The sequence below is a fragment of the Narcine bancroftii genome, chromosome 4 (genome assembly GCF_036971445.1).
Source record: "Narcine bancroftii isolate sNarBan1 chromosome 4, sNarBan1.hap1, whole genome shotgun sequence".
Taxonomy (NCBI): Eukaryota; Metazoa; Chordata; class Chondrichthyes; order Torpediniformes; family Narcinidae; genus Narcine; species Narcine bancroftii.
In genome coordinates this window covers 311227902-311241341 of record NC_091472.1, presented here as the reverse complement: position 1 = coordinate 311241341, position 13440 = coordinate 311227902, and the positions used below count along the sequence as shown (strand labels likewise).

Sequence of the window (13440 nt, the reverse complement as noted above, 5' to 3'; positions counted from 1 at the left end):
ACCTCCCATCTCTCCGCCACACTGTCTAACCAGGTGAGATCCATGTGAACAGGAAGGTGGCGCAGATCAAGCGACATTTGGAGCAAGGGGAAGAAGTCCAGGGTGGATTGCTCACCTACCTGCTGGTCAGTCAGGAGATGACGCTGGAGGAGATCTACGCAAACATGACAGAGCTGCTGCTTGCTGGGGTTGACACGGTAAATCTGAGAAATGCTTACTTGCATTTCTATAGCATCTATCGTGACCCGAAATACTTTACAATCATTTAATTTTTTTTAACAACTTTTATTTCCATATGCAGTCATATCATGTGAGCATTTAAACAAAATACATCGATCACATAACAGATGTATACAGCGAATCAATCTATCTTATTCGGGTTCTGTTCATAGAAGCATCACAGATTTGCGTACCCAATTATTCCAAACCAATATCCAGTCACCTATATATTTAACCATACACTTCTTCACAGGCCCATTGGGACACTTTTGAGCTTAAACTCACATCCCACTTTAAGCAATCCTTATGCCATCAGTGCTCTGTGATTAGTAAGGGATGCGAGTGGGAAAGGAAGGTTGAGAACCCCTGTTCTAGATCCAATTGTGACTGAAATATTTTGCTTGAGAAAAATTGTCATTGGTCCATTTCCTTAGGAGTTCTGAAACCGTGCACATAACGAGTCAATGAGGGACGATTAAAACAGTGGTTTTCAAACTTTTTCTTTCCACCCACATCCCACCGAAAACAATCCCTTACTGATGTCAGAGCACCTATGGCATAGGGAATACTTAAAGTGAGATGTGAGTGGGAAGGAAACGGTTGAGAATCACTGTGTTAAACCAATAAAAGAAATGTAAAGTTAAAAAAAAAACATTTAAAATCTTTGAAAATCACTAGCTTCATCGTCTGAGGCAAAGAACTGGGCAAGGATATTTGGGGTCTCACTGGCATCATACAGGCCCCAGACTGAATCTGGAGAGTCAGCTTCCACTTCGTCATCTGTCCCACAATAAATCGTCCTCCGTACCAACCATTGCACTGGAGACTTTTAACTTTGTACTTTCTTCGTTCATGGCTCCAGGATGACAACTTGATAAAGAATTTTTTAAGGGGGTTTGTCTTATACCACCAATATGAGTTAAAACCCTGAAAATGAGACTGAGGTCGGGGTCTTATCTGAAGGTCACCTTATCCACCGTAATTTACAGTAGTTCTCGCTGTAAGAGTGTGCAGGGCCAATTAGTTCAGTTGCAGTCAATGTAGAATGGAGAACATTACAGCACAGTACAGGCCCTTCGGCCCACAATGTGCCAACAAGCTAATCATTGCCCACCTCACACCCATAACCCTCTATTTTTTTTGTATCTTTTAAATGTCTTTATTGTGCTAACCTCCACCACCAACCCCAGCAATATGTCCAGGCGCCAATTGCTCTCTAGATTTAAAAAAAAATGTATCCCTGGCATCTCCCTGAAACTTTCACTTTAAACAGATGTCCTCTGGTATTTGCTACTCTCGCCCCAGGAATAAAATTCTGGCTGTCTACCCTATCTATGCCCCACATAACCTTGTAGACCTCTGTTGTTACCTCTCACCCTTCTCTCCTAGCTCTGCTAAAACACATTCTCAATTCCAGACAACATCCTGGTAAATCTCTTCTGCACTCTCTCCAGAGCATCTAAATCCTTCCAGTAATGAGGTGACCAGAACTCAATCTTTCAAGTGGGGTCTACCAAAAGTCTTATATCGCTGTCTCAGTACCTCAAGTCTCTTGAACTCAATCCCACAGTTAATGGGGCTAATCTATAAGCATTTCCAGTACAGATTGGTGGGTTGGGAACTTTTAGTCAACATGAGGACTGGGAGGCTTCTTGTAGACTAGGGGAGAGATAAGCTACTCCCCTGCCTTACCTAAGGATGATTTCCATCTCATTGGTTTTCACAGACTTCCTTCACACTCTCGTGGAGCATGTATTTATTGGCCAGATATCCCGCCATCCAGAGCGCAGTGTATGAAGAGATCTTCCAGAACCTGGGACGGGACACGACACCAACAGCCCAGGATCTGTCCAAGATACCTCTGGTGCGCTGTGTCCTCAAGGAAACATTGAGGTAAACTCCAGTGGTCACATTTTTACTTTCTTGTGTTCCCCTGCTGGTTAGGTGGTTGGGGGGATTCGATGTTATACCAGCAAGCGGAGACAGAAAGGAAGGGTGGAGTGGGTTGGGGGAGTAACAAAAGTGAATTTCTTTGCAGAAATGAATTGGGTTGAATTTTTAAATGACCAAAGGAACTGCTCACACTAACCACCCGAGATGTTCATAATCATGGAACAATCTCTCTCTCTCTCTCACTCTCTCTCTCTCTCTCTCTCTCTCTCTCTCTCTCCCCCCCCCCCCCCATACACACATATAAGTACATATATAACTCGTCCTACATCTCTATCTCTCTCTCTCTCTTTTATATGTATATATATATTATATATATAACAAGGTCGGGTCAGATACAGCAATGAGCTCTCTGAACCCTTCTCCATTAACAATGGCATGAAGCAAGGCTGTGTTCTTGCACCAACCCTCTTTTCAATCTTCTTCAGCATGATGCTGAACCAAGCCATGAAAGACCTCAACAATGAAGACGCTGTTTACATCCGGTACCGCACGGATGGCAGTCTCTTCAATCTGAGGCGCCTGCAAGCTCACACTAAGACACAAGAGAAACTTGTCCGTGAACTACTCTTTGCAGACGATGCCGCTTTAGTTGCCCATTCAGAGCCAGCTCTTCAGCGCTTGACGTCCTGTTTTGCGGAAACTGCCAAAATGTTTGGCCTGGAAGTCAGCCTGAAGAAAACTGAGGTCCTCCATCAGCCAGCTCCCCACCATGACTACCAGCCCCCCCACATCTCCATCGGGCACTCAAAACTCAAAACGGTCAACCAGTTTACCTATCTCGGCTGCACCATTTCATCAGACGCAAGGATCGACAACGAGATAGACAACAGACTCGCCAAGGCAAATAGCGCCTTTGGAAGACTACACAAAAGAGTCTGGAAAAACAACCAACTGAAAAACCTCACAAAGATAAGCGTATACAGAGCCGTTGTCATACCCACACTCCTGTTCGGCTCCCAATCATGGGTCCTCTACCGGCATCACCTACGGCTCCTAGAACGCTTCCACCAGCGTTGTCTCCGCTCCATCCTCAACATTCATTGGAGCGCCTTCATCCCTAACGTCGAAGTACTCAAGATGGCAGAGGCCGACAGCATCGAGTCCACGCTGCTGAAGATCCAGCTGCGCTGGGTGCGTCACGTCTCCAGAATGGAGGACCATCGCCTTCCCAAGATCGTGTTATATGGCGAGCTCTCCACTGGCTACCGTGACAGAGGTGCACCAAAGAAGAGGTACAAGGACTGCCTAAAGAAATCTCTTGGTGCCTGCCACATTGCCCACCGCCAGTGGGCTGATCTCGCCTCAAACCGTGCATCTTGGCGCCTCACAGTTCGGCGGGCAGCAACCTCCTTTGAAGAAGACCGCAGAGCCCGCCTCACTGACACAAGACAAAGGAGGAAAAACCCAACACCCAACCCCAACCCACCAATTTTCCCCTGCAACCGCTGCAACCGTGTCTGCCTGTCCTGCATCGGACTTGTCAGCCACAAACGAGCCTGCAGCTGACGTGGACATTTACCCCCTCCATAAATCTTCGTCCACGAAGCCAAGCCAAAGAAGAAAGATATGCATATATACACACACACACCACACACACACACACACACACACACACACACACACACACACACACACACACACACACACACACACACACACACACACACACACACACACACACACACACATAAATATAATTAAAGAAAAAATACTTGTCCTGCATATGTGTTGTTTGTCTGTATGTATGTTTTGTAAGGTTGTGTGTCTGTGTATTTTGCACCAGTGACTAGAGAACATTGCTCTATTGGGATGTTCTTGTATAATCAGATGACAATTAACGACTTAACTTGAATTACCATGAGAAACTTGCTATCCAGACTAGTCATTGTCCATACCCAGAGTACAACAGGGTGTGCAAGGGATAATGTTAAAGAGAAACAGTGCCATGCACCATGGTTTTATAAAGGGTCCATCCGAGAGTCTGATAACAGCCGGAGAGAAACGGGCCTTTAATCTGGAGGTGCATGTTTTCATACTCCACTATCTTCTGCTATGCATTGTTGGAATCGACAACAATTTCATCCCTCCAATGTTCAACAGCCAACTGTAGCCCAGTCTACACTTCCCTTCCTGGCATAAACCCACACCCTCTGCTTTCCACAGTGCACCTGTGACAAGCCAGATCAGTTGCTCTCTCACCCTCCCTGCTTTATATTAGTATAAATACCCTGCCGAGTTCTCCACTTCAGCCAGATGGAGGCAGGAATGAGTGGGTTGCTGGTGACACTACAACATTGCGCCAAAGAGGTGTGACAGTACCAGTGAACAAGCTCTGCTCTGTGAGGGGCGGCATTAAAATGGAGAACAGAAAGCGACAATCCCACAGTAACATATGTAGAAGCAGGACCATATGAAAAAAAACAACTTGAATTTATTCCATCTGTTTGTGTTTTGCTCCAGATGCCAGCATCTCTTATCAAATTCATCCAGCATCTTTCACGGGTTTGCAAACCAGCTTTTACCCGGGGACAGTAAACACATCATCAACGTGCACAGCAAGTTCCCATAAACAGAAAACTGGTTGATAAGGAAATGCTGAGTTTGAGATAAATAGGGACCTCACACTAGTAAAATAATATTCCCTTACTCCGTTCAAACTGAACTCTCTTCATTACTCTGCTGTACTTGTGTTTGGATAGACCTGCTGGATAGCACACAAAATGAACCTTTTCACTGTACCTTGGCCCACTGACAATAAATGTCAACTTGAACTTGAAGATTCTCCCTGCATCAAAGTTCAGTTTTATTGTTAGAGATTCTTTTTCCTGGGTGGCAAGCAGAATCAGTAACTGATAGAAGTATAAACCAAGAAAGAAATGTAAACAAATTGACTGCAGGAAAAAAATTCAGTAATAAATGTGCAAAATAAGAGTCTTTAAATGAGTCCCTGATTGAGTTTGTGGTATGTGATCTATACTGCCCATTTGGCATTAATATTGGCAGCTCCAGTTTTCATTACCGACGCCCCCCCCCCACCCCCATCCCATCTCCTTTCCTCTCTCTCTCTCCCTTTCCATCTGTCTCCTTTCCTCCAGCTCTGTATTCATAGAGACACACCCCCCCCCCGATCATTTCTCATCTTCCTTCTCCTGTCTATGGCCTGTTGGCCTGTGCTCCTCCCCTACCCCCCCCCCCCATCCACCCCCCCACCCCCCCCGGTCCTTTCTCCTTCCTCCTTCAACCTTTTTAATCAGGCGCCTTCCTGCTTTCCTCTCATACCTTGAAGAAGAGCTCAGGCCAGAAACGTTGGTAATGTATCTTTACCTCCTAAGGACTCTGAGAGACCTGCTGAGTTCCTCCAGCATTTCTATGTTTTTACTCGGAACTCAGTTCCCCTTGGATGCAGTGGAAGTAGCTAGCAATCGTAAAGAGATCTGGTTGGTGTCACCAGAATCTGAATCGGGATTTATTGTCATGAACAGGTCATGTTATTCGGTGTTCTGCAGCAGTATCATGCAGACATTCATATTATAACCATATTACGACCTGACTATAAAAAATAAAATAATAAAATAAATAATAATAATATTAGTGCATGAAAAGTAAGGCCGTGTCTTTGGTTTATTGATCATTCAGGAATCTGATGGCAGTGGGGAAGATGCTGTCCTTGTGCCGCTGAGTGTTCATCTTTAGGCTCCTCTACCTTTCCCCCGATGGTAGCAGAGTGAAGAGGGCACAGGTGGTGGGGGTCTTTGAGGATCGAGGCTTCTTTTTTTTTAAGACACTGCCTCATGTAGATGTGCTCGATGGAGGACATGTGATGTCGCAGGCCGAGATAACAACCCTCTGGAGTTTATTCTTGTCCTGAGAGTTGGTGCCTCCATACCAGGCAGTGATGTAACCAGCCAAAATGATCTCCACGGTACACCTGTATTAGTTTACGAGAGTCTTGGGTGGCATACCAAATCTCCTCAGACATCTCACAAAGAATAGCCGCTGGTGAGTCTTCTTTGTGATTGCGTCAGCGTGGAGGCTCCAGGACAGATCCTCGGAGATGTTGACACCCAGGAATTTGAAGTTCTTGACTCTCTCCACTGCTGAGCCCTCGATGAGGACTGGGTCGTGTTCCCCGACTTCCTTCTGAACTCCACAATCATCTCCTTGGTTTTGCAAACGTTGAGCACAAGGTTGTTGTCATTACACCATTCAATGAGCTGATCTATCTCCCTCCTGTACACTTCTTCATTGCCGTTTGTGATTCTGCCGACAGATGGAGTTATCCAAGGTTAAATCAATCACTGACTAGCTAGGAATTTAAACAGGAAATCCAATGGACCTAAATGAGAAATTCCTTCTTCCTTTCCCCTACAGGTTGTTTCCAGTACTTCCTGGGAATGGTCGAATCACTCAAGAAGACATGGTTGTTGGAGGATATTTCATCCCAAGTGGAGTAAGATGATCATTTACTTTTCCAAACTAAGTTTAATAACATGGCTCATATAGATTATGAGTCCAGCAACTTTGTAAAATTCTTGATCTCTGTAGGTGATAAAATTGTGGGGATGGGTATGATGGGAAAATCTGTGTCTTTATGTTTGTGGTCTCACTCTGTAAGTGTGTGAGAGTCTGTGTATTGTGAGTGTAGATGTGAATGCGTCTGTGCGTCTGGGAGCGGGACTTTGAGACCTTCGGGATGGAGGATGGAAAGTGGGACGTCCACAGTGAAAATGAGGTGGTCTAGTCCAGGCCACTGGAAGCTGTTGAAGTAATGGAGGGCATGTGAGGTATCACAGATGTAAGGGCTGGAAACCGGAGGACAAAATGGAGTCGAGACAAGAGGATTTCAGTCCAATCACATCCTTCCAGTAGTGTGGCAGCCAGAACTGACCACACTCTGTATGGTCTATTTCTGGGAGAGCTGTAAGTCTTCGGGCTGAGTGGGGGAAGAGGGCACAGTTAGTGTAGCGGTTAGCGCAACACTGTTACAGCGCCAGCGATTGGGACCAGGGTAAGGAGTTTGTCCCTTCTCTCCATGTCTACATGGGTTTTCCCAGGAAAAGTACCAGGGGTTTTGGTTAATTGGGTGTATTCGGGTGGCACGGGCTTGTGGGCCATAATGGCCTGTTACTGTGCTGTATGTCTAAATTTAAATGGAGAAGACAGGTCAAGTCACAGTGTTTAAAAGACATTTGGACAGGTAAGTGGTTAGGAATGGATGGGGGAGACAGGGACCAAACACAGGGAGATGGGATTAGCTCAGGTAGGCAACTTGGTCAGCACAGAACGATCTGGTGTGTGCTGTATCATTATCTGCTAATAGTCCCAAATCTACGGATCGTCTCTCACTGAGCGTGTGAAGGATGGAGATCGATGGGTGTTTCAATCTCTGAGGCAATGAAAATGATGAAGAAATGAGTTAAACAAGGAAATCTGAGGATCGGGCAGACACGGGGATGGGAGGGAGGGGAAGGGCAGGAGCACGGTTACAAGGGTGGATCCAGGTGGGAGTGCAGAAAGAAGCTGAGTTGGGGAACTGGAGGAAATGAGAGAAGGATAGGGAATGAAAGAGACACGGGCTGGGGGGGGCAGTGTTAATGGAAATTGGAGGTCGATGTTGATACCGTCTGTTTGGAGAGTGCGCAGACGGAATACAAGATGTTACATACTTGGCTGGTGTGGACCCACAGAGTGCAGGGAGTGGTGACACAGATCTCCCCTATGGGTTCTAACCATCCAGTTGGCTTTAAATGGTCTGTAAAAGCACCTGGTAGTAGTTTATTTTAAAATCCTGTTTCCGCGTGGTCTGGGCTCTAGGTGGGGCAGCAGACTCCAGGGAAACAGAGGGCAGGTAGAAGGAGATGACCTGACAGGAGAGTGACCACGGCGGCAGACCAGCAAGGTGCTCTGTGGCTGAAGAAGCACACAGGCAGTGGGGCTGTTGGTGACTCGAGGCGAGGCTGCTGGAGACTGCGGTCAAGGGACTTGCACCGGGCTGCGGACTGTGGTGAGACTGGCTTGAGACTGGCTGAAGCAGGTACCAGGTATCGGAACCGGGATGCGAGAGGGTGTCGAGAACACTAAGGGCTTTGTGATCATGTCAGAGGTTTGCATCTGGAGTTCGGATCACCGATGGTTTGGACTGAAGTCTGTGTGGCTGTGGAGGTTGCGGGAGTACTGGAGGCAAATCCGTGGACTCTGGAGGGACTCTTTTTTGCTTCTCTTTCTCTGACTGTAAAGGTGCTGGGCAATTTTGAATAATATTAGATTTTTTCTTTTAAAATTTGAATATCCACCTGTCATGTTCTATGGATACTGAGTGACTTGCTGAGTTTCTCCAGCGCTGTCATGTACGGGTGAGGAAATGAGTTGTTGGCCTTGAGCTGAGCGGACGTGGCTGGTGGAAAATCCAGTAGAAAGTGTGCTGACTGGCTGCATCACGGTCTAGTATGGGGACACCCATACTACCAAGCGCAAAGGTTGTGGACACAGCCCAGGACATCACCATCTACAGGGAATTCTGCCGTCAGAGGGCAACAGCAATCATCAAAGACCCACACCACCCAGCACACGCTCTGTTCTCGCTGCTGCCATCAGGAAAGGTGTAGGTGCCACAAGACTCGCACCATCAGGTTTAGGAACAGCTGCTCCACCCCACCATCAGACTCAACAACAAACTCAATCAGAGACTCGTTTAAGGACTCTTACTTTCCTTTATTATTCTCTCAGTATTGCACAGTCAGTTTGTTTACATTCATTATCTGTTTACAGTTCTTTATTTATTTACATGTTTATGCTGAGAACATCTTTTTTTGCACTACCAATTAATGGTAATTCTGCCACGCCCGCAGGCAAAAGAATCTCAGGGTTGTATGTGATGTCATGTACATACTCTGACAATAAAGCTGAAATAAAACTGAAATCTGAATCTGATACTTCTCCTTTGCTCCTAATAATTCTTTCCATTTTTCTCCCTACACCACATGCCCCCCCCCACCTCCAGACACAGCTTGCTCTGTGCCACTACACCACGTCACATGACAGCGAGGTCTTTGAGAGGCCGGGGGACTTCCAGCCTCACCGCTGGCTGCGGAAGACCAGCTCAGAGCAGGTGGATAGCTTTGCAGCCATCCCGTTTGGCTACGGGGTGTGGAGCTGCGTGGGACGGAGGATCGCAGAGATGGAGATCCATCTGGCGCTCGTACAGGCAGGTCTTGCGGACCGTGGTTGGGTCAGAGGATGGGGTGGCAGCAATGGATCAAGATCGGGCTGCATGGACCTTCTCCGTAGCACTGTCCAGGGGATCCAGTGTAGTTTAGGAATTGGGACCAGGAGATATTGGGGATGGGGTTGTGGGGGTGAGGTGGGGGGAGAGTTGGAGAACAAAGACCATGCCCCGTCTCTGAAGAACTTTACCGAGATAAAGTTTGTTTTGAGAGCAGTCCTGCTTGACATTCAGACAGGACAGGAAGGAACAAGCACTTCACGCTTATTGATATTAAACTCCATCTGCCATCTTTCAGACCACTCTTCTAAGCCGTTCAAATCCTTCAGCAGTCTCTGAAAATCATCTTCAATATCCACAAACCCCCCCCCCCTCTATTTTTGTATCGTCCGCATATTTACTAACCCAATTTACCACTCCATCCTCCAAACCATTAATGTAAATGACAAACAAGGGACCAAACACCGATCCCTGAGGCACACCGTTTGTCACCAGCCTCCATCCTGTCAGACAGTCATCCACCATTACTCTCTGGCATCTACCCTCTAGCCACTGTTGAACCCATCTAACTATCTCAACATTAATCCCTGGTGCCTCAATCTTCCTTACCAACCTTCCATGTGGAAACTTATCAAAGGCCTTACTGAAGATTACATCTACTGCTCTACCCTCATCAACCTTCCCAGTCACCTCCTCAAAAAATTCAACAAGATTTGTCAAACATGACCTTTCCCACACAAACCCATGTTGGGTGTCCCTGATCAGTCCCTGCCTCTCTATTATCTCTAAGAATAGAGTAAATGTCGATAGGGTTTTTCCACTGAGGTTAGGTGAGATACAAACCAGAGGACATGGGTTAAGGATGAAATTATCCCCCTCATTCCATATTCCCAGATCCCTTCGATCTACCACACTCCTCACTACCCTTCCATTTACCGTGTACATCCTTTCTTGGTTTTTCCTTCCAAAATGCAACTTGTCTGCATTAAATTCTATCTGCCATTTTTCCAGTTGGTCCAGATCCCTCTTCAAGCTTTGAATGCCTTCCTCACTGACCACAATGCCTCCAATCTTAGTGTCAATGTTCAAACTTGCCGATCCAATTTACCACATTATCATCCAGATCACTGATATCAATGACAATAAATTCATCACCAGTGTCCGCTCAGTGTTGATGACCCTTTTGTGATGCACTGGTAATAAATGCAAATACATTTCCCATTACCTGAAAACCACTTAACTGAAATTCTCAGAGGTAGTTTATTTGGTAAGAATTAAACATTATTTCATGCGTGAAAAACCCTCCAATTTTTTTTCTTGACTGATAACGAATATTCTGCTGATGGCGCTGGGCTTCTAAAAGCAATTTCTCAGTTGTCTGAAAAATCTGGCTAACCAAACATTGTCCGGTCTCAAGCATTTCGGATAATTGGAAATGTACTGTATTAGAGCACGAAAATCTCCAGACACCGTGGTTGAAGTAAGATCATGATTCTGGAGGAACTCAGCAGGTCAAAGAAAGAGCAAGTTTCTAGAGAGGAGGGCAACGTGGCCGTGGAAGCGAGTCAGGGTAATACATGGCCGTGGAGCTTGAGGGAAGCAGGGATTTCAGGTGGGCAGCAGTGAGAGAGAATCTCACAGAACTCCCTTCGGAGACCAAAGGAGAATTTATTCAGGCAAGGCATCCCTTGAAGAGATTTCAGAGTTTTGCAGTAGACAGGAGTAAACCACAAAGGTCTGCAGACACTGTGGTTGAATGAAAAACACAATGCTGGAGAAACGTTACCCAGCATCATATTTTTACGTAAATGCAAGTTGTTATTATCAGAGCCATTTTATCTGTATCCAGATCATGGAGCCCTGTAGTTCGGAAACAGAACCATCCGAACAATGTGTCCCACATCAGGCCCAATCCCTTCCCATCAATGTAATTACCCAAGTGCTCCTTAAAAGGAAGCCAACGTTCCTGCCTCCACCGCTTCATCTGGCAGCTCTGTGTGAAGAACTGCCCCCTCGCATCCGTACTAAATCCCACTCTCCTTCACCTTATGCCCTCTCATCTTAGATTCTCCCACCCGAGGAAGCAGACTGTTGCTATTCACCTAATGTCTGTCCCTTGTGATTTGATAGACCTTGATAAGATCCCCTCTCATCCTCCTACCCTCTAATTAGGATGGGGCTAGTTTTGCCAGTCTCTCACGATAGCTCAACTTCCTGGAAAAAACTGTAAACTTTTTCTGTGCCCTCAACAACTTTATAATATTCTTTCTCTAGCTAGATAACCAAAAGTAAAAACGCATTGCTGAAGGAACTTAGCGCATTTTATATAGCAAAGACAAAGATACGTAACCAACGTTTTGGACTTGAGCCCTTCATCACGGTATGGGACACAGTTTGACCTGCTGAGTTTCTCCAGCATTGTGTATTTGCTTCAACCACGGTGCCTGCAGACTTTCGTGCTTCATACTGTTCCAAGTGTGGCCTGTCCAACATCAAGTATAGCTCCAATGCATATATTCAATGCCCCAACCCATGAAATCAAACATCCCACTCTTGCCACTTCTCTATCTACCAGTGCTGCCATCTTTAAAGAGCTGTGTCCCTGCACTCAAAGCCCCTCTGCTCAATAACCCTCTTCAGGGACCTGCCGTTAACAGAGCACTGACTCTTCAACTTTTACCTTTCCAGCTCCTGCAAGCGTTTGAGATCCAGGAGGTCCCCGGTACTGGGACAGTTCTTGCCAAGACTCGCGGCTTACTGACTCCTGAAAGGCCCATTGACCTGAAATTTGTTGACAGGAAGTGATTTCCCCCACCCCCTCCCCCACCAGCAGAGCAGGGGGAGAGAGGGGGGAGGCCTGCCTGATATGATCTGTACACCCATGGAAGCAGCGTGGGAAATACCTTTGAGAGGAGCGCGGAGGGATTTGCTTCATTATACTCAAAGCCTCCAAAGCATCTCATCCATACGGACTGGCGGACGGGGATACCACAGGTCAATCTCAGCCATAGAATAACTAAACTTCTGGACGCTGGAACTTGGAGTAAATGATTCTTGAGGGTTTCTCCCTTGTTCCACGCACGGTCTGCCTAGTCGGAAGAAGTTATCCTCCTCCTTTCAAAGACAGCTCCCTAAACCTCGATGAAGGGTCCCAACATTAGCCATTGACTATCCATCCCTCTCCATGGATGTTGTTTGACCATTTTAGTTCCTCCAGCCCATTTAGAACTTAAAACATTGAACACTACAGGACAGTAGAGGCCCTTCGATATTGTACTGACCTATATATTCCTTCCAAAAAACCCCACCTCCACCTCATAAGCCTTTATTTTTCTTTCATCTACGTGCCTAAGATTCACTTAAATTCCCCTAATGTTGCAGCCTCCACAACTACCCTTGGCAGGACATTCCAGGCACCCACAACTCTGTGTAAAATAAACTTTTCCCTGATATTTCCCCTAAACTTCCCTCCCTTCATTTTATACAGATGTCCACTGGTGTTTGCTACTCCCGTCCTGGGAAAAAGACACTGGCAGTCAACCTTATCTGAACCTCTCATAATCTCTATTAAGTCACTTCTCATCCTTCTTCGCTCCAAAGAGAAATGTCCCAGCTCTGCTAACCTGGCCTCATAATGCTTATTTTCCAAGCCAGGCAACATCCTGGTAAACCTTTCCACCTTCTCCAAAGCTTCCATGTCGAGGGCTACTTAGGGGCCTATAGACAACTCCCAGCACAGTGATTGCTCCTTTCCTATTTCTGATTTCCACCCACTCCCTCTACAGCGTCCTCCCTTTCTGCAGCTGTAATACTATCCCTACCAGTAATGCAACTCCATCCCCTCCTCCCCTTGGACCTCCCATCCTATCCATTTTGAAACGCCTCAACCCCAGTTCCTGCATCAGCCAATCCTGTCCTTCCATCAGCCAAGTCCGTAACAGCCACAACTTCGTACTGATCCATACTCTAAGTTAATCTTTATTCTTAATATTCCTAGCATTAAAATTTCAATGACGCACTTCAAACCCTCCAACTGACTACTTCTT

General features: G+C 46.2%; 1 protein-coding gene across 1 annotated transcript in view; it reads left to right on the top strand.

Moving 5' to 3' along the window:
• The window catches only part of cyp27c1 (cytochrome P450, family 27, subfamily C, polypeptide 1), a 32844-nt gene extending 20645 nt beyond the window's left edge, over positions 1–12199 (top strand). Inside the window, exons 5-9 of the mRNA XM_069930550.1 lie at positions 34–197; positions 1946–2112; positions 6544–6622; positions 9173–9376; positions 12083–12199. Coding sequence (XP_069786651.1) covers positions 34–197; positions 1946–2112; positions 6544–6622; positions 9173–9376; positions 12083–12199 — 731 coding nt within the window. The remainder of the gene's footprint in view (positions 1–33; positions 198–1945; positions 2113–6543; positions 6623–9172; positions 9377–12082) is intronic.
• Positions 12200–13440: the final 1241 nt, after the last annotated feature.